The sequence below is a fragment of the Agelaius tricolor genome, unplaced genomic scaffold (assembly GCF_023055355.1).
Source record: "Agelaius tricolor isolate 1412-34295 unplaced genomic scaffold, bAgeTri1.0.p SCAF_9, whole genome shotgun sequence".
In the NCBI taxonomy this organism is placed as follows: domain Eukaryota; kingdom Metazoa; phylum Chordata; class Aves; order Passeriformes; family Icteridae; genus Agelaius; species Agelaius tricolor.
Genome location: NW_027269269.1, coordinates 12,058,560 through 12,080,655, shown reverse-complemented (window position 1 = coordinate 12,080,655; position 22,096 = coordinate 12,058,560). Strand labels below are relative to the sequence as shown.

Here is a 22,096-nt window from a genome sequence, read left to right as displayed (position 1 = left end):
TGAGTAGAATTAGAACAAGTGCTGATCAGGAAATTTTTGGGACTTCATTTTGATTGGCAAGCTAGTAGAAGCAAAACTTTTCACAGAAGGAAAGATTTAATGATTTTTTCAACTTGAAATAGACTCTTTATATGAGATATTTTCTAAACAAATACTAAAGTTTTCTGCTTCAAAATTAATTTTCATTTCAACCAGATGCAGTAGGTATTTTCTAAAATAATAAGTGATGCATATTTAATTTTTTTTAACTGATATGTGAAACTGAAACTCTTGACCTGAAGTTCTGTTTCAATTATTATTGCAGCTGCTGCTGTGGCTACTGTTGTTCCTGCTACTATTTTAATTCACAGGAAAATAAAATTTATGTAAATATGTGTGCTGACTGCAGTCTATCACAGAAAATATGATTTCTGCCACACAATTGTGTGGAATTCATTTCCCTTATCCACCCTAGAATGAAGTCAGAGGGGTAACCATCTCCCAGGTTCATGTGTTATAAAACAATTGTGGCTATTTCTTGAATGTTGGAGTCATGAAGAGAATAAGCAAGTCTTACCAACAACTTTAACAGTTTATTAAGCTTTATTTCACTTGAATATACTCAGAATTGCATTTTGATGTTTCAAAAAGCTATCTTGGTCTTAATGTAACAAAGGATAAGATGAATGAGTCCATATATGCAGCCGTCCCAAAAAGAAAACTCAAAAAAATGCAAAAGCACTTCGTATCTGTCTTCAGCAACCCTTTCAGCCAGAGGAAGACCACAGGCTTCTTGGGAGGAGGGTCATTCTCATAGGAGCCTCTAGGGGAAATAAACCTTTGAAGTTCCTCCTTCCACTGCAGTTCCACTGCAGTTCCTGGAATCCACTTCTCTTTTGAAATTTTAAAGGCTTTATTTTTGCTCTTAAAGATGGAAGCTATGTTCAAATAAAATGAAGAAATTATGAAAAATTGGAATGTTTTTAGTGTAATAGTTTGAAAGATAAAGGATCAATATCCTTAGAATAATTTTTTTTTTTCAATCTGAAACATGCTGTAGGATCTTAGGTGAGAAGCAATACATATTCTTTGGATATTACTATTGCAAGCACTGATTGTTATTGTTACTTTTGTTATTTGTGGGTTATATTTCCAATTTCTTATACTTAGTATATTTTCAGTATATTTTTTGGAAATTCTGATATTTTTTGGAATTCATGTTTTATCATGCCAAATGTAGTATGTGTCTTCAGGTTGTCTAACACACTATCAATCAGAAATAAAAGATAAAACAGAATAAGGTTTGTCAAGTCCCAAAGAAAAATCTTTTTTTTGATTGTTTGAAAATTTTGTGATGTTCATTTAAATAAGCAATTAGCTCCATGCAGATGGAGTAGTTTTTAAGAGTGCAGCCTTGTAGTTTCTAAAGTTTATAAATTTGGAAATGAAGAATTGAAGCCACTTATAGCACCAATTCTGGCATGTGAAACATGTTCCAGGATGCAGAACCTGCTAAAACAACCAAGCTATATATTTTAGATGCATTTAGTACAATAAAGAACTTCTGAATTATGTTTCCAATGATAATTTCAGAAGCAGATACATTGGAACATTGCAAGGGCTAAAGAATATTCAGAATCTGATTTTTAGATGAGAGGAACTGACATGGAAGCAATATGTTTTTCTGAAATTAAGATCATGTATATACAGGTATTGAATATGATGTGTTAAAAAACAGCATTTTAAGCTGTGTAATTTTATTTAACTGTTTGTGTGTTTGCTTGTTTCTTTAGAACATGGAGGCAGACATCTCAAACATGAGAAATGAGCTTCAATCAAGGGATGGTCTCTGGAGAAAGATACAACTTGAATGCCAAAAGTTGTATATAGAATTATTGAAAATCAAAGAGTATAAAGATATACAGGAAATTCAAATAAGGTATGGATGGTGAAGACCTATTTAAATTAACAAGTAGTTCTCAGCTAATGACTTTTTTCTTACATTTGTTTTAAATTAAGTCTGTTTGAAAAGATACTCTGGATTCAAATGTCAGCTTCTAAATTTTAGCTGGATGTTTCCATTGACAATTATATCAGAAAATTTCAGGCAATAGATGCAGACTCTGTTAAAAAGCTTTAATGATGGCTAGATTTTTACAAATCAACGCATTTCTGATATTTCTGCCTATATCTTTACAGTCTTCCATTTTCTCCGCATTAAAACACTTGGAAACAATGCAACTAAGATTCTCCCTAATCTCCTTTGGATAAAATCATCATGGTTCTAGGGCTTATCTAATCTGCTGTAGCCATTTCAAATTATATGAAATACCAGTCTGTAAGAGCTTTCAGGAGTCTTTCTGCACATAGTTGTATTGTCCTTGATCTCCCAAAATTTAGCCTGGTGTAGGCCAAATGTTGGTTATGTTTGGGGGTATTTTTTTCATCAGCAAGCAGATGTTCTACAGTTTTACACTGTGGAGAGGTTACTACAAGGTGAAGAGTATTGAATGTTCTGTTTTTTTCATGTTTTGTTTATTTCTTACTTAAAGGCATCAGTCATCTCATGTTCAGCTTACTGAGCAACTAGAAAATAAAAACCCTGAGTTATTGCTATTTGCAGAAAGTCAAGAATGCCAAGAAGAAGAGCTGAACAAGGTATTTCATATCATTTCCAGATCTTAACTGCAGTATAAGACTTTTAGGAGAGGGTACTGAGCTAGGGTATGTGCATGTACTGTAGAGAGAAGGAGAATGCATTGTTGGTACTGGAGAGCTTGAAGTTTTTATATGAAAAAGATTTCGTATATGGTTGCATTTAGTTGTGTAGCTGTAAAACTGACATTCTGCTTCTGTGCCTACCTACTTCAATGAAATAATGGGAGAGAACATACCTACACATTATTGTGGTTCAGATGATAACATGCAACTAAGAAAGCCTCCAAATCTCCGATTAATTGGTAAGCTGTCGAGCTAAGCTGTAATTTGTAGGTGGTCTCAGAGGTAGGATATGCAAACAGATAACAGGTACAAGTCACTGTGGCAGGTGCTCACACAAGGCTGAGCTTACCCAGGTACCTGCTGCACAGTGTGGGGCAGAGCTCTCTCCTAGGAGCTGTGCATCACATTGCATTGCACATTTCAGAAGGGCTGTGAGCAAGCAGCAGTGGCATGGCACTGTGGAACAGTGTATGGCTTGGCAGGCTAAAATACTTTGGAAGTAGAGGATGCTCAGAACTCATCCTACAAGCATGTTGTGGTTTTGCCAAGTAGCAATTTAAGCAAAATCACAGAATTGTTAGATTGGAAGGGTCCAATCACTCTGCCACCTATAGCAAATTACAGGAATGCTTACCACGTGGGTTTTGAATGTCTCTGTTTGGATGCATCTGACTTGGGTTCATCAGTTTTGGCATGACAGTCATGATCTAGCCCTTAGGTTTTTTGCATCTATATCTATTTTTTTTAAATTCTAATATTTCTGTGCTGTTTGCATAAATAAAATCAGAATGCAATTTGTTACTCATTGTGTATAGTACTGCAAAAAGTTGGTAAAATATCTTCAAAGGTTGCTATGCTGGGTTTTGTTGTTCTGTTTCTTATACAATAAAAAAATATGTCAGTACTAAATTGTTGGTTATAGTAGAAAGATTAGGAAAACAATTTTTGTGTTGATACTTTGCAGAACTCTGCACAGGAGGAATTGAAGAAAGTTTGACCTTAAATTTTAACATATAATGGCAGGAAAAATTCTCATAAAATGATTTTCCATATATACCCTTTATTTCTAACATATTTTCTTATTAAAGAACCTCTAGATTGATTTATTTATATTGCTCCTAAGTTAATTTAAGCTTCATCAAACTTTTTTAAGACTTAAGTGCATTATAACTAAATCATACTTAAATTTATTGAATGGATATTTTCTTGGATATTCTTTACCATGAATTCTAATTCTATACATGATTTTTATTACTTTCTTTTAAAAGGTTAACTGAAGTGTGTTGTACTTTGTTCATTTCTAATACTAAATAGCAAATTAATGTACAAGAGAAGTGAGAAAATATGTAAAAATAAACAAAGCTCTCTGCACTGACTTCCAAAGACATTTTATTTTACAATATCAGAATCTCTTGTTCAGTTAGAAGAGTTGGTGTCTTGGAAGCAACAGCAGAAAAAGTCACTGATAAGTAGCAAGTGATGCAATCATATTTACTGCACAGCATTTTTTCTTTTTGAAATGTATTTGCTACAGATAAGAAACCATGTTTATCGAGAGGAGCAGTCCCATTGCTCTGAGCAGGAAAGAATGAAGACAGAAATCTCTGACCTGACAGAGGAGCTTCATCAGAAGGAGATCACTATAGCAACTATCATGGAGAAAGCTAGTCTTCTGGAAAGACAGTTAAAAATGGAGTTAGAGACAAAACACAAATTGTTAACAAAACAGCAGGTATGCAAGTAGGCAAAAGCAGCCCACATCATTTTACTCCACTATTGATAATGACATTCATTATCTGTGAAAAAAAAGACATCCCATTTCTTGCTGTAGTTTTTATCAGTGGTGCTGTAATATCTGTGAAGTATTACAAAAGCAGCCAAATTGATGCTGGAACAAGAAATCACCAGTAAATGTCAACTGTACCTCCAAATAGAAATTCATTCTGACCATCACATCTAGTTGTCATTTTAACATGCAAAAGATCTTGAAAACTTCCAGTTTGCTGTTATTACGTATGCTTTAAGTTTCTAATTTTTCAGTGTTTTCCAAAGCTTTTTGAAGAATGGTACAAATATGCATAGAAAATTCTAGTAATATTATAGCTGGAAACTGTAAGATACTAGTGGGGATTTCATGAAAAATTTTTGTTTTAAAAAAAATTGTCAGCTTCATTACTTAGTTTGTAAAACAAAAGAATCACCATTTTTAGAGGTTTCTGGGTATCTTTGTGTTTTCTGAAAGGGTCACTACATGTGGAAAACTGTGATTGAAGTAATACTTTATTTTTGACAATAGTAAAGTTAGTGTTTGGGGAAAATGAGAGATACCTCCTGTTGTGTGGCACTCTTTACCAGGTATTTCTGTATCAATAAAAGAATAGACATAATTTCTAGATGTCATGAATAGGATTTCATCTAGTTTCAGTGGCCCATAAAATCTGTCCTCTTTCTATGTAGTAACTGCATGTGAACTTGTTTTGCTAAGTCATTACTTCTTTCAAAAAGGTAAATAAATTCAGAGGTATTGTATTTGTATTTCTTTTATAGATGGTTTAATACTTCTTCCTACTTTGGTATTGCTAGATTTAAAAATATTATAGTAAGTTTTGTAGTTACTAATGCACATTTTGTAAAATTAAGCTTAAATATATCTGTACTCAGTGTTCTTTCAGTTGAGAGTAATATTCTTGTATTTAACTAAGATCTTAATCTTTTCCTAGTTGTTGGAATTCCATTACCAAGTTATCAAATCTGAAAACACACATCTAAAAGAAATGGTGGAAAACCAGGAGTGTGAAAGTTGCACGGTAAATTTTTTTAACCTATGAAGTATGCGGAATAGTTATATTTATTGTAAATGTAGATTAAGATCATGGCAGATTTAGAGATTTCTGGTTTGCATACATTAAATAAAAAAACAAATATCAGGTGTGCAACATAATCAAAACCAAGTGGTATTCACACACAGCCTGAAGACGAGTATAGCTAAGAGTAATTTTTACCTTAATTGTATTAAACTACAAGTAAGTTAAATTTTTCAGTAATTGTCTAGACACTAAACAGTTTCTGGGAGCTTATTTTTCTGTAAGTGATACCCCTTATTTAAGTTTAAACAGTCATCATTCTCACAGACAAAAATATGCCCCTTTTTTAATATCTTACCCCTTTGTTCACATGGTATTTAAATAGCAGTGTAAAAAACTGACACATTTTGCTCCCACCCAGCTTATTTTCAGAGTCTAGTATTTATATCTCTCCAAACAGCAGGGCTTTAAAATTTAATTGATAAAAAGTGTGCCATAAGATCATCTAGAACTATGGTTTGTGAAGTTATAATAAATAGTATATATGCTGTTTTCCACAAAAAGCTTCAAAAGATCCCCTTCTTACAGAACATCTGCATTTACTGTATCAAAAAAATCCCATTGGACTGTTGTTTGGAAATACTGATGTAAATATATTTTGGGGGGATCTGTAGCCTGTGAATTGTCATGAAAGAATGTTACATTTACCCACACCCTTAAAACAGCATGGATGTCCATCAGTGATGTCTTACCTACACATGCATACACACAATTATGGATATCTGTGTGTGTATATTTGATATATTATTGTGGAAGCACAGATGGATGTGTGTCTATGCATGTCTAATTCTTCTCTGCAGTGACACTTTTCTTGAAGATTGAGAAGAGCTGTCTGACAAGGGTCCTTGGAGACATCACATGTTTGTTATATTTTAACAGTAAAATCCAGTTACTACACATACCAAGGTCAATACATGTTTCAGTAGATTTGTGGACTTAAAAATTCTTTGCTGCTTTACTAATGTATTGTGAGGATCTAAACATTAGATTGTGATATATTTGATATTAAGATTCCAGGGATTTGAGAGATTTTTATGGACATGTTTGTGCTGTACAGTGCAGCACTACACAGACCTCTGAGACCAGTGCCAGTCTAAGTCAGTATGGTGCAATGCATCATCAGGCAGGGTTACTTTCAGGGTTTAGATGTCAAAAGCAATGTAGCTGGGCCAGCTCAGTTTTGAGGTTCATGCAATTATAACTTTACAGCTGATTCGAGAGCTATTGGTGGTAGGATGACTTAGTGCTGTCCTTCTCCCTGGGTTCTGCCACTCCTCCCACTTGTGAGACATAGCTGAACCCATAGTTGCACAAAATATTAAATTTTATTATACCTTCTGGCATTTCCATGCCAGCTTGGCTCGTAAATTCACCCTAAAACTGAGGAATGCAAGGTTCACAGGAAGAGATGGCATCAAATCAGTGCAAGGAATAGACAAGCTTTCAAATGCAGGAGCACAGTTGTGCCAGCAGTGTACAAAGAACCAAATCTGTAATGAGTTACTGAGTTCCCAGAGAATAAGGTAGATCTAGGAATATATGAAAGCACAAGTTAATGAAATGCAGGGGGTTTTAGTCTTTTGTATGTAATCTGATAAACCTTTTGAAAATTTCCTGGTGATGACAGTATACTGTTATTGCAAATATATTACACAATGCAGTGCAGTACTCTGCAGAGAGATAGTTCCAAAATAGCTGGCTCAGGTGTGCAGCATAGGCTTTGTGGATTAAGTGATAGAAAAAAAGGAACAGAGTATCCTGGCTAGACAAGTTCCAGAGCTAATCTCCATCTTCCCTTCTTGATATCCTAGTGGATGGGGCTCTTTAGCCCCTGCTCACAGTGCACCTGTGGCTGGCACTTTCAGTATTGTGCCTTGCACACCGTGTGGGCTAACCCAGCTGAGAAGCAGGGTTTAGTGGCAAGGACAGAGAGCACTGGGCTGATGTGGCTTTACTCACTGCTTCTGAAACTGAAGGTGACTTTCTCAACACACATAATAAATTGAGCCTGTACACATACTCTGTATCTAGTGTAGTAATTAACTCCTATAAGTTTCCTTGTTATTTTTGGAGGAATTGTTAGTGGAGGGAGCAATAGAGTCTGCAGCTATAGCTGTTACGGTTGCTTTTATGTCATCAGTTCTACAAAGCAAGTGATAAATTTACAACAATAATATTTTGAATGCATGTTTGCTGAGAAATTTTAATTTGTTTTATTGTGTTATAGAGGCTGTTATCCCTTCTTTTCTATTTATCTACTGTGATTTTTTTTTTCTGGAGGCAATTCTCTTGGTTTGCCCTAAATGTTGCATGATTATATATGGTAGCTAGGTCTTTTCTTTAGCATAGAACATTGTTTTGTGTTTGCTTGTTAAAAATATACCCATTTACTGTGGAAAAAATAACTACTTAATGATGGCATTATCTCCGTTCACAGTGTATAGATTTATGTAACAAAGAACATGGAAATTTCACAGCTTCTGTTCACAAAATGAAACATGAGAATTTAAGACTACAAAATAGCCTTGCTAAACCACAAAATGACACAGAAACATCGATACTGAGTTGCATGGATACATACAGAGAAACAGAGCACAGCTGCCAATCCCATTCAAAGATGCAAGAAAAGGAAGAGAGGTAATATTTAGATTGTACACATTTATGAAACTTCTTGTAAGTGTTTTGAAGGTCTGACTGGGCCAAACTGTCAAGTTTTTTGCCGTTTCTGTTCATTCAGAACTCCCACCAATATAACTATCAGATCTAGTTAGTATGTTTGTAAGGACTTCCTGCATTTTTCTGCATGGCTAGTGGAAATTGGCAATAAATGAAGTCCCTGAAATGTTTAATATCTGTTTTAGGATTTAGCACATGAAACTTTAAAAACTTTCTATGTGCTGCTCAAGCTATCCTCAGTTCCAGGTTTTGCAAGGTAGAGCAGACTGTATTTTTTACTACCAAATAAAAACAAGACAAGGAAAGGCTAGAAAAATCAACATGAGTGGTAAACTTCTCGACGGGAGGTTTTCTTAATAAGCAGTTTGAACTATAGGCCCTGCTGAAAAGCTTTGTGTCCTCCAGTTTCATTTGTTGGAAGTTTCATTAAATGTATTTTAATGCCTTGTCTGGCTTCAGTGTTCTTGGGTGACCTGATTTTTAACAGAAACGTAATTTCAGATGCTCTGAGTAAGTCTTTACTACAATAAACTCCTTGTTAGGGAAAAATAATGAGAATATTCAGACTCATAGAAAGCATTGTCGTGATGACTTTCTTCTTATTTCCCTGTATTCAGTGAGCCAATGAATTACCTTCAAACATATTATAATCATGCCATTGCAATTAAAAAAAAACAAAAAACAACACCCTGCTAAGCAGTATTTAAAAGTACAGGAAAATAAAATTAATAGGAAGCTAAATATACTGATTATTTGTAATAAAGAACTGATATGATAGCACTAACATGAAATAGTTCTGTGAAGTGAAGTTGAAATAGTTGGAGCCAAACTTGAACATGTTAAGACTTCAAACTCATACATTTAGGTTTTGGCAAAATTTAAAAATATTTTCTTTCTGCAAAATAGAGCAGCATCCCAATAAATGTAGCTCCATAGCCTAAAATTATATTATATTATTTATATGTATATAAAAATAAATAAATGTATATATGTTATAATAAATATAAGTATATATATATATATATATGCATATACATAATGCATGAATATATATACACACAGATACACCCATCTTTGGAAGTGGCAGGTATGGCTGATTTCCTATGAAGTTTGAAATTATGTTGAAGATGTTGCTGAAACAAATACTTGTAAATCAAAATACAGATTATTCTGCACCAGTAGGTCTCATAACTTAACAAAATTGGTCAGCGGCATTTTTGCTCATGCTTCAACTCCTCTAAAGTGAGGAAAAAATAAGACTTTTTTTTCCCCATCTTCTCAGGATTTACACTTGCTGTACATAAGAGACTGTGAAATTTAATTTATGAGAACATAAATATTTGATACAATAAAATTATGCATGTAATTTGCAGGACTGTGATTTCATAGCTGTTGGAAGATCAATCAAAACTGTGAGAGAGACACCTGTGAGATTTGACCTTTCTCACAACAGAAATCTCAGCCAGACTACTGAACACAATATAAATTATTATTATTATTGTAGTTAATATGATGAAACAGATATATTGAGCCTAGATTTCAGGACCTAAATCATTCATTAGAATTCCTAAATGTAAAGCTATTCAGATAAATAAATACACAGATTTTAAAACGCGCAAATTTGACATGTACTGTGTAGCCAGTGTTTTTATGATTGGGCCTTCTCTGTACTATCAGTTCTCTGTTCCCAAGCAGGAAACTACCTCAGAATTTTTCCAGAAAACTAAAATTAAATTTTCAACCATCAGATGTAGGCAGATAAACTAGGAAATTGATGTTGGTTAAGTTAAAATCTGGGGTATGTTTATTTTATTCTGAGCATAAACCCTGTTATTTCTGGTTTAATTTGCAGTTCTGTTTCCATGGTAATTATGGCACTGGAGAAAGGGCACAAAAGACTTTTTTTATATGGTAAAAAATTAGAAAACATGGTGTTTGTGCAAGGGACAGGTGTATATTCTACAATATTTTTCAGTTGTTTCTCTCAGTCAGTACTGGAATCCTGGTATGAGCACCATCATGTCTTAGGGAGGAGACCTGTAGAGAAAACACAGGAAATTGCAGGAAGTTGTACTGGCAATCCAAAAAGCAGAATGATTTCTTCTTTCTTTCTGTATACAGTGAATTTCTAAATATTAGAAAGTAAGATATGCAGAAATAGCATCTTTTTGCTAAAAAAGGACTGTACCCACATTCTACCTATAACCACCTTATTTAATTACTGTTTTCTTATGTAATTATCTTACTTCTAATTGCCATTTACATAAGCTTTCCCCACTCTCAAGATTTCAATCCTTTGCTTAGACCTTGACCATATGCAGTTGATTTAAATTTGTGCATGGTCAAAGAGAACTCTCTGATGAACCTGATATGTTCAGTTTGTTTCTTCCAAAATTAAAACATGCCTGTGAGTTATGAAATGAAAAGCTATTTATTTAGCACAAAAATATGCACAAAATAGGTAACTGATCAGGCCAAAGTGCACTTCCATCATGTGGGGAAAGTGAAGGGTAAATTCTAAGGCTTAATGCCTGCTAAGGTAGCTGGGGATCACTTAATGCATGTGTGTTTACAGTGAGTATCTGTGTTCAGGAGGTTTTTGGAGATCATACAACTCTTAGTCACACCACTGTATCAGTTACTGCAATAGATAAAGTGGAAGCAGTGAACACAATTCTTCAGGAAAAGGCTTTTTATCTATTTTAAAATCAAGCTAGCCGTTATACTTGCCAGGTAAAAAGAACAGCACAAATTCTTGAAGACATTCTGGCCATTAAAGATCTGTAGTTTTCTTTCTCAACACTGGTCATGTCAACCAGCAAAGCTGAGTAAGGAATTTTTGCATCCCTGAAGTCATTGGCCACCCAGGGACCAGGAAGATTTTATGTATGAGTCAGGAAAACTAGATCCTGTTTAAATTTCCTTTGTGAGAACACTGTTCTTTCACTGCTTGTCCCCTATGTCACCATGTCAACAGTGATGTTATTTGTGTGGCATGTGTACATGTTAAATAGACTAGGACTAATCCCACCAAAAGCATAAGTTGTTCAGCTGTAGAAATAGTGTATTTGCATTGGTAATGTTAACAAATGGACAGCTTTTCACAAATTTGTAGATTGTATTTAAAGTAGATCTATGTTCTTAGATACTATTTTGCACATGAACTGGTAGAAGTTAAAACCACAACTGTGGAAACCATCCAGAGTAAAGGCCCAGTATCCCTGTCAAAGTACCTCAGTGTAGGGGTCATGTTTTTCCAAGATACCAAGCAGTCCCAGCAACCCTATGGATTACACTAGGCATGGGAGAATGGGAATTCCTTTTAAAAAATCAGTCCCTTTTTAATTTTTTTACTTTTTTGGGGGGAGGGGAAGTGTGGTATCTGTTTTTATATTCTAAAGGTTACCATAACCCAAGTCAAGTAGGCACTCAAGTCTGAAAATTCTGTTCTTAGAGGAATTATAACACAACAGTAATAATTTTTATTAAATACATAAAGAAGAAGTTCTGGGGGAAAAAAAAAGAACACAGATCACATAGACTTTACTATGGGTTTAGAGAGAAAATTACTTCCAAAAAGGTCAGAACATGAGATTTAAAAAAAAAACAAAACCTGTGATTTTATTATTCATGCCATCTATCTTCAGTTGTGGCAGGCTTTTTTTCACAGTGCCCTTCATCCAAACCATAGATGGAATTGACTTTAAAATAGGGAGGAAAATAAAGAAAAAAAGTATTCTCCTGTGCCCAAAGAGCAGAGTATATTTATGTAAAGAAAAGCATGAAAGAAAGGAGAAAACTCTGCGTCCACAAAGGTAAACATTTTAGGTGATTTAGAAATGTGGAAAGTTTGGTGAATAGTCTGAGAAAGTTTTATGTTTGCATGTATAATAATACTATTATTATTAGAGTAAAAATAAAATTATAGTAACAAATAGTGATACAGCATCACGTATATAATTTCCTTTGCCATAGCATTCAGATTATCTTAATCACAGCTTCTTTTATAATCAGAGAAAAAAAATATATTCATCATTAGTTCTCTGAGTTGTTCTGCACAGTCCCTGTGCTGAATACTCAGTTTCCTGGTTTAGGGCTGTTGTGGTTTAACCTGGCAGGTAAACAGCACGCAGTCACTTTCTCACTCCCCCACTCACAAGGAAAGAATTGGAATTTAAAGAAAGTAACATTCATATGTTGAAATACAGTTTAATAGGACATAAAAATAAGGTAGTAGTAATAATAAAAATGACAATAATAAAATAATAATAATGCTATAATTAGAGTATATGAAACAAGTGATGCCCAGTGATAACAGTGCAGTTGCTCACCACCTGTCATGATGCCCAGGCAACCTTCCCCCAGCCTTTTATTGCTGATCATGCTCCCATATGGTCGGGAATATCCCTGCGGTCAGCTGGTATCAGCTGTCCCAGCTGTGTCCCCTCCTAACTCCTTGTGCACCCCCAGCCTCCCCTCTGGTGGGGTGGGATGAGGAGCAGAAGAGGCCTTGGCCCTGTGCAAGCTCTGCTCAGCAATGAGTACAACATCCCTGTGTTACCAACACTGTTTCCAGCACAAATCCAAAACACAGCCCCCTACAAACTACTGTGAAGAAAATCCCTGTAAAAACCAGCAGAAGGGCTTCTGTAAAAGCAGGTCCATCAAGGCTCCACAGCCACTCTCCCCCAGCACCAAATATTTAAATTAAGATTAGAAAATGATCTGTGTGATCTTTCTGCAGAAAACAGTCTTCTCCCTGCACTTGGCAAGTTCATTTTCTTCAAAAAGAAAAAAAAGTACTGACTAGCACTGCATACTCTTGAATATTTATTAAATTATATTTTAGTGGCAGAGAACATGCTCTTAAAAAGATTTTATAGCTGCATTTCAAATTACTGGAGTGTTTTAGGATATTTGCAATGATAGAATCTGTTCAAACTGCTATCATGTTTTAGTAGTTACCTCCCAAGATTAAAATTTCATCGTAAGCACAGACCTCAATACAATGGAAATTTTTATCTCAGCTAGAAATACTGTAACATAAAATTTATAGAATCTGAAATAAGTTTTTTGCATGTTTTGGTATGTAATACAAGGAATGATGCAATTGAAAATTAGTGTAATTTCACAGACATCTGGGCAAGTGAGTCTCAAAATTGTGTGCTTGTATCAATACAGTATCAGAATTGTTCAGTTAACTGTTTTGGGAATGGGAGGAAAATGGCTTTCTTTTTTTTTAAGTTGATAGTAACCCTAATAGTTTTTGCTTTACAGAAATACAGATGATTAGAAATAGGTATTTGCACATCAATTCTGATCACTGAGATACAAGAGTTCTGGAAAATCATAATAATATGCTTTAAAGTATTTTTTAAGCTTGAAGATTTCATTTATTGTTACAAAAGCAAGTTATTGTACAATTTTTCAGAGAGTGCATTTTAAAAATCTAATCATTTTTTTATATTAATCTCCAAAGTGTTACCATTAAATCAGTGGCAAAACTATCATTGCAGTAAAAATGCAGAATCAAAGATTCTTGTACTATTTTTGTTTAAGTATTTATTCTAAATTCTAGCCACTTGAACATAGTTGTTTAAGATACTATTAGACCAAAACTAACTAATTATCCAACCACTAATAATAGGTTTTTCCTCTCCTCTTGCACTTTCACATTTTAATTCCTCTATTTGTGTGGCTGAATTCAGTCTGGTTCCTAGACATGTCCAAAGGATGCTTGCATAGCTTTTTCCACTGGAAAAAGGAATGGTAGCCATTAGCAAAGGTTAGGTAACAATCACTTAAGGAGAACTGGCATCTTCAATACCTGAGGTGAGTTTGTGTTTTAGCTCGTTCTGCCACAGTTACACCAACCAAGGCAAGGTTCCTCAACCTAAGCTCCAGTGAAAGGGTTTAAATTAGGGGATTTAATTCACAGCTGAAGGAGACAGAGAAAGCACACAGAGAGTTTTGCAATAACCTAGGTGGAAATTGCTAAATTGCTGCAATTTGGTAATGCTGAATCTTATGCCCATGCAACTTCATGCATGAAGCAGTTTGAATAGCTAAGAAATCAAAACTTTGTAAACAAGTAAAATGAAAAATCCTTGGCTTTGCTGTGATAGCTTAAGAGTTTTAACTGGGTTTCATGTGTAGATTTTTTTTTTCTTTTAGATCCTTCCAAAATAAAGATTCATGGGAAGTGGAATGTCAACAGACTGCTATGCTCACTGCTGGTGGATACCACAGAAACTGCACTCCTGCTTTGTATGGCCACTGCAACATCACTGGTTCAAAAAGTGATAGCACTTTATCTTCTCATCCACTTCACAGAGGCCATGAAAAGAAAATAGATTATAAATCTCCATTACCACCAGTGGGGTATCATTTGGGCCTTCCTGGGCCATTTCCTGAAGTGGGCAGAACAGGCAGCTTTCAGAGCCCTGCTTACAATGCGGAAGAAATCAAATTATTGGTAAGTAACTATTTTCCTGTAATACATATATTCTCAAAAATCCATCTGTGGACCAAATGCAGCCTTGGAGAAGCCAAAAATTAGATCACTCTTGTTGTCATTATTATTTATACAGTGCCAGCCCAGCAAAAATAGAAGTACCTTATCCTAACAGAAATGCTGTTTTTCTGGATATTAAACATCCCCTACTGAACCATAACTCTGTTATAATAATAGTGGTGATAATTACCTGCCATTATGTGACTGTGAGAAAGATTTCTACATTTTATTGGCTTCTATATTGGGGCACTTTGCTTTGCATTGCCTATATAAGAGCACTCTGCTTCAAGTGTATTTCCATAATACCTGCAAACTGACTGCCTTAAGTGCTGTTAGACAAATCAAGTTCCTATTTGATCTACATCTCTTTGACTGATGGAAGAAATCAGAAAAATCATAGCAACTATTTTCCATATGTTAGCTATTGTATTTGAAAAGAAACAGAAATTACAAGTGCTGTGATCCTTATTTTCCTTCAAGTGAAAGAGTAATAGGACACCATTCGTTCTTTTTGTCTTCATAGTCTGGAGACTATCATTCTCCATGACAAGTGGGACAAGTCCCACTTTGCCTAGGACAACTTAAGAAAATATTTCCATAATTATTTGGCTTTAGAGCTCCCCTAAATTTGAGATTTATCCTCTTCCTTAGGATTCTCTCTTCTACCTTAGGCTCTACTACAGGCCACTCTTGTTTTGCACTTGACAATTAGCACTTTCCTGACCTCAAGCCACAAAACCATACCATCAGTAAGCAGTGAAACTAAGAATGTCAGTGAGGAATGAACTACAGGCCTCCCTCTGTCCAGCTGTGATGCATGGATCTTTGTAACCAGGAGATTCTCAGCTGCAGGGCTTTGGCTGAACCTATAGAGGCAGAAGAGGGAAGACTTCAGCATTTATTAGGGGGGGTTGACAGGCAATTGTACCTGGGGTTGTTGTACCCCAGTTCTGCTGTCCGCTTCAGAAACACATGCCCAGCCTTTGCTATCAGAGATGTGGCTGCTGCAGAACTATCTCCATAGTCCAGAACTTCACTTTTTTTTGGGAGGGGAGGTGTGGTATCTGTTTTTATTATCTAAAGGTTACCATAACCCAAGTCAAGTAGGCACTCAAGTCTGAAAATTCTGTTCTTAGAGGAATTATAACACAACAGTAATAATTTTTATTAAATATATAAAGAAGAAGTTCTGGGGGAAAAAAAATGTGATAGGAGGAGCTGTAATGATGGTGTGCTTGTGAAGCAGGGATTGCAGGGTAGCCCTTCACTGACCGTGGTCCCATCAGCTTTGTCCCAGTAGTCTGAGAACACTGAGAACTATGTCGGCCCAGGTACTTGACCTCACTTCCATTTTATATTCTTATGTTTCACAGGAACTTGAAGTAAACAGCTTCTGGTTTCTTATGGCTTGAGATTTTTCCTCTTTAAACTGCTAATCATGAAAAGAGTCATTTGGACTTTCCCAGATGAGTGTGATAAACACCAGTTCTCTCTTCTGTCAGAAGTGTCAGACAAAGACATCAAATCACAAAGCTTCTGATTCCAGACAGCCTGGAAAAAATGTCCCTTCTGAGACACTTCTTCAAGGTTGAGGGAAACTATTTCCCAGCTGGCACTCAGGCCAGGGTCAATGCCAAGACTTTCCAGCTGGTGTGTGGGCAAACACATAACAAAACTGTTAAGCAAGAGATATTTCTCATGCAGAGTCTAGGTTCAAATCAGTGGCATTGCAGCAGGTACAAGTTCAGACCACTGAAATTAAATGATCACTCAGGCTGACATTGGATACCACAGCTTTAGTGCAGAAATCATTCAACAGTCTGTTACTCCAGAGTTCTGTGTTCAAATGCAAAGCTGTTCCAGAGAGGAGAACGAGGGAGGAGAATACACAATATGTTAAACCAGAGTTCTTTGACTGAGTTCTGAGGTCTTCAGGGGTGTAGAACACAGGACCAATGTGAAATCTCCAGTATGTTCAAAACTTCAGAAAATCTTACAAGCATTAGTTTTCTGAAGAATATTTGTAGCACAAACTGAAAACATCAAATTTCCAGGTGATGTCCTGATACCTACCAAAATAACTCTTGGTATTGAGGGAAGAAAGAAAATAGTCTGTAGTCACTTTAGACAGTGACTTATGTCTCTCTCCTGGTAAACAATCTTCAGACAAAGATTAGTAAATGTTCCACTGCAACCTCTGCCCTTTCACATTCTTACTTAGAGGTGACATGTATAGAAAGAGTCATAGAAAGCTCAGCTGGGATTCACTGGAAATTCCCATAACCACAAAAATTCTTGTTTCAAGGGTTTCCAAATCTAGGGAAATACTTTTCCCTCTAAACAGTACTTTAGGGTGTGCTCTCTTTCTGAAATTAACAACTTCAGAAAATGATTGGTTGATCTTTTAGTCAAAAGATCAACCAATAAATAGTTTCTCATGTTTCTCTTGAGATGATAGACAGTTGTTTGTTCTGGCTTTAAGGCTTGGAAATACAAGACTTAAGCTGTAATAATTCAAATTTAAATTAGGCATTAGGAAATTTTCTAGCATTAGTATGGGAACTCCCTTAACAAATAAATTGCAATGAAAAGTTGTGGCAATTCTACCCCTGGATATCATTAGGAATTATTTTGACAGTCTTGATCCTACCCTGAGGCATGCTATAGTCCATGTCTCTCACTCCTAGGTAGCTAGGTAGCTATTTCCTAGCTACATAGGCCCTCTAAAAATCTACCTATGTCACTCAGCAATTTTCAAGGCATCTCAAATTTAATTTTCATATATGAGCAGAAGCGCGTTTAAGACAGCACCTGCTGCTTAACATGTATTGCAGTGTAGAGTTAGAGGAAACTGCTCCAAAACATCCCAAATTTAGTCATTGTGAGACTAAAATTAGACAGACCAATTTCTACTCTTGGTACTACAAAATCTTTCCTGGAAAGTAGAAGCAGCTAAACATGAGAAGACTCTGACACTGGGGTTTGACTGCTCATGATTTGACCAGTAAATACTAAAATATCCCACGTGTTAAAGCTTTCTTGCTGCCCTGCTGAAGGTGCATCCAAGAATGCTGGGACAACTCATGGGGCAAGTAAGAGATTACCTCTAGGCAAATTAATTAAGCAGTTCTGTCTCTCTCTCTCTTTGAGAGAGCTAATTTCCTGAATGGCTCCTCCCCAGCAATCCAGAATGAATTCTTAACCATTTTGGGTAGTTCTTATTCAAGGAGAAGACATACTTAGCACATATTTAATCTATAGAAATATGCATCTCTGTCAGGTGCATTCCTTCCTTTCCAGCAAATGATGAGGCAGAAAGGTGTTTCTCATTACTGGTTACATCAAAGAAATATGAGATCAGCTGACACTGTAGAAATGAAAATATAGAGTCCTCCTTGCCTTATTACCCAAACAAGTTAGAACGAAAGCTCATGATGAACCCATCCCTATCCAGTTTCAGTTAGAAACCCAAAAGACATAAAAGCAGTAATATCTGAAAAAAGAAATTCAAAACCAAGGACTATGACTCTTATCTGAGACATGGATTAAAGCCCTTTGTTTGTGGTTTTTCTTCCTCAGAGGCCAAAAGTAAAGACAATAAAGAACAGAATGAAAGAACAGACCAGAGGCTTGGAATGCAAAATGCTGCTAACAAGGAATGTTGCCTTTTAGACTTGCTTAGATAAAACCATCTCTCAAAGTGCATGAAAAACAATGCATTAGGGACCTATCTAAAATCATAGTCTGTGATGTCTGACCCTTGGGTAAGGAGCTGTGGGGAGCCATGACCTGCTTATTCTGAGTGATAAACATTCTTCTCTCAGCTCTGAGGAAATTCAGAAATGTCTCATTCAGAGTTTACAGTGTATTTCAAGAGGAAACACATCAAAGTACCAGTTGAAGCAAAGGACATTTAACAGTTTGGGAAGATAGCTTGATTGTGAGGCCAGTCTGTTTCCAATCAGAAGTCACTAATTCTAAGCATCGTTATCCCAAATCTCTAAGAATCTTTTCTAACTAGATTTAAATTTTCTGAACTGGCACCTGTGTAAATCTGCAGTCCACAAGGAAAAGTCTAACATGACATTTTTCTCTAGGTGATGACACCTCTAAATTTGTATTTCAGATTCAGATTTTCCCAGTTTCTCATGTTCTCACTGAAAGTGTTTTATTTGCTTAGCATTGAATCAACGATTTCATTTCTAGTATTTAGTAAGGGGAACACATGGTGATTCTTTAGGAAAAGCCTCCAAATTCAATGTATTCTTCATAATAGAAAAGCCTTCTTCAAATAATTTAAAATAGTACTAACAATTCTGTCACTGAGTTTTGACATCACGAGGAGATGTACTTGTGACCTAGCCCATGAAGGAACAAATGGCATGTAGCCATGGCATTCAGAATGTCAGGAAAAACTCTTCATATGGGAGCAGTGATAATTTATGAATGGGAAATCATGCATGTGTTTATGAAGAAAATCAAAGGCAGGTGATGTCCCTCCATTTTCTTAAACTTTAGAGGATTGGTGTTCTTTCTTATTCTTGCTATTACTAGGATTGAGAGAGCAGTGTTATGGTAAAAAGTGATCCAATACTTTTAGGTTTCTTATTCAGACATGTCAAATTAAGTCACTTGATCTTGCCATCGTTTTAAAACATTTATTTGGAGCAATTGAGAAAAGGAAGATTCTGCTTTTTCTGTGAATTTCATTTTAGGAGCCCTATACATCAGGAAGCCTCTCTCACTCAAGAAGGATGGCATTAAACTCAGAATTTATTTCCAACTATCACTCACTTCTGTACTTTGAAAAGAAAAGGGGTTTCCTATAGGAAATCTCTAAATTTCATCTCAGAGTCTGCTGCAAAGGGTTTCAATGGATTGATGCTTTAGAGCATTTTTCTAGTTAGTATCTTTTAGCCTTAAAAGCTGCTAAAGAGCAGTTTTCAACAAAGTTGAAGTCCAAATCTGTCTCTAGTTTCTGTGGAGATAGGGAATACCCCATTCTGATACAGTGGAGCCTGGAGTAAAAATTTATGGATGCAATATAATTGGCCTTTTCCGCAGACCATCTGAATATTTGAATTCCTATTTGATGTGCTAACACATAAACTTCAAACATTTTTAAATTCTAGAAAAAAACCCTGAAATTCTAGATTAATAACTTAATCAGGAACAAAAACTATTTAAGATATGGTTTAACTAAGATTAAAGATGTCAATCATTTTTCCCAGTTTATGACAATATAAAAATAGATTACCTCTCTTTTTATATTAAAGCCCCTATACTAGGTTTTTTCCTCTGCCAAATCTTAAAAATTCATGTCATAAAATTGCATTTATCTCTACAAAAAAAAGCATTGAATGTATTTAAACAGGCATAGTATTGTTAGTAAAAGAAAAATTATTTCATATTTCTTTTGATAAAGATATTCCAATGAATCATCTTAGGTATTAGCAAGAAAACTAACAGAAATTGGTGCCTAAAAATTTAGAACTTGTTCCAACAAAGATTCACACGTCCTTAGCTTTATAGAACTCTGCATCCCATGACAACCATCTAAAGGCTGATTATTGGTATGGTTTCAGTCTGAGTCTACTAAATGCTCATTAAATGGAAAGAAGATTTTTCAGTGAATTACTTGCAGTGAAAAAAAATTTAGTACATTCTCCAGAATGTCGGGGCTTGGAGTTAATAGTTCTGAAATGAGCACAAGTTTTCTTCCTTTCCTCAGGAAGCATCATACCACAGAAGCAGAGAGCTAAAATTACAGGAGACAATCAGCAGCATCCAAGATAATTATACTCTGTCATTCCAAAAAAGATTATTGTCCTCTGCCCTGGTCTACATTATACAAATAACTAACATAATCTGTAGTTGATAGATTTTGGAGGTTCTGCAGCAGCTTAATTCTGTCTAGTGGGATATTTAAATTTTTAATGGCCAAGCTATATCCTAATGCTATGAATATCAGAGATAATCAAACACAACGTTCAGTCCATGTCGTTTAGGCACATGGATGCCTTTAAAATGTATGCCTTTAAAAATGGTGCTTTCTTGAAGAGGCGTAAAGCATTCTAGTGTTGTTAGCTGGTGTAGGTCAAGATGTTTTTCACATCTAGAATTTGGTAATGCAAACACGTTGCAGCACTTGCTGGTTTTTCCTAACCATGATTTTCTATTCATTGCTCAGTCTCCCCCTGAGATGTCCTTCCTTGCAACAACAAAAAAGTTCCTTCAAGAGGAAGAGAAACACGCCAGAGAATTTGAAGAACGTTTAAATTCACACCTTGAAGAGCTGCAAAGATATTCTGAAAATACTCTAAAAAAATATGCCAGGATGCAGCAAAGCAGGCATACTTAAGACAGTCACACAATTAAGAAAAGCAAACCAAGTAATCACTCATGAGTTTCTCAGAACTAAAATCTGCAACTAGCTGGTTAATGTATTTAGGCACAGTGCCAATAGCATGTATTTGTAACACCAAGTTTTCAAGAAAATCATCATTCTCCTACAGATTTAAGTATATTGTAACTTGACTATATGACAAAATAAACTCTGAACATATTCTAAAATATACAGGTGGGTTTTGCACAGTTAAATTGTGTGCAGCAGACACCCGGTTGCAGCACTGTAAATTAAGGTACTTTAAATTCTGTAATGTACAGAGGGCTAATAAGTGGAATTATTCCTTTGAAATTAGAATCAACAAAGAGAAATTCTCTAGATTGTACAGAAAAATAATAAAGGCCTTTAACCATGTCTCAGCTTCTGGCATGAAAAGCTTATCTATGCTCTGGTGGTTCTTGGCTGCCCTGGGCCTCTGGAAATGTTGTTCCATGAGAAGAACATTAAAAGACCAAGCACATGTTTGGAAGCCACCCATATTTCCCCTTTTACCAGACCTATGGACTTCACCTGGAGTAGAACCTGATCTCATGCACTTTCTATTTAGACTTTAGAATTTTTAAAACCTGTGTTTAAAAGCTATTTTGGATTGAAGCTTTGTTATCATGTTGGCTCATTGTTTAACTGTATTGGAACAGTGAGGAAAAACTTTAACTTCAGACAACATGTGATCAGTCTTAGGTAAGGCTCTAAATTCTTTACATTTTCCTACATCATAGGAAAACATTATATAACCAAGCAGAGTTAATTCAACTACATGTGCCGAAAATCTGCATAATATTGAGATTCCTTTTATTTGCAATTCACACTGAATTCTATTGCTGTGCAAGCGAAACAGAAATTACAGACACTGTTGATGAACCACCAATTTCAGTGAATGAGATACTGAAGAACTGCTTTCCACCATATACTGTTGCCAGCTTCCTGGGAAAATCT

At 35.5% G+C, this 22,096-nt stretch overlaps 1 protein-coding gene across 1 annotated transcript in view; it reads left to right on the top strand.

Moving 5' to 3' along the window:
* DEUP1 (deuterosome assembly protein 1) overlaps window positions 1-21,414 on the top strand; it is a 40,018-nt gene extending 18,604 nt beyond the window's left edge. The window contains exons 7-13 of the mRNA XM_071432775.1: window positions 1,773-1,918; window positions 2,532-2,637; window positions 4,235-4,432; window positions 5,421-5,507; window positions 8,002-8,201; window positions 14,415-14,715; window positions 20,945-21,414. Of these exons, the coding sequence (XP_071288876.1) occupies window positions 1,773-1,918; window positions 2,532-2,637; window positions 4,235-4,432; window positions 5,421-5,507; window positions 8,002-8,201; window positions 14,415-14,715; window positions 20,945-21,115 (1,209 nt within the window). The 3' untranslated portion in view covers window positions 21,116-21,414. The remainder of the gene's footprint in view (window positions 1-1,772; window positions 1,919-2,531; window positions 2,638-4,234; window positions 4,433-5,420; window positions 5,508-8,001; window positions 8,202-14,414; window positions 14,716-20,944) is intronic.
* The last annotated feature ends 682 nt before the right edge of the window (window positions 21,415-22,096 follow it).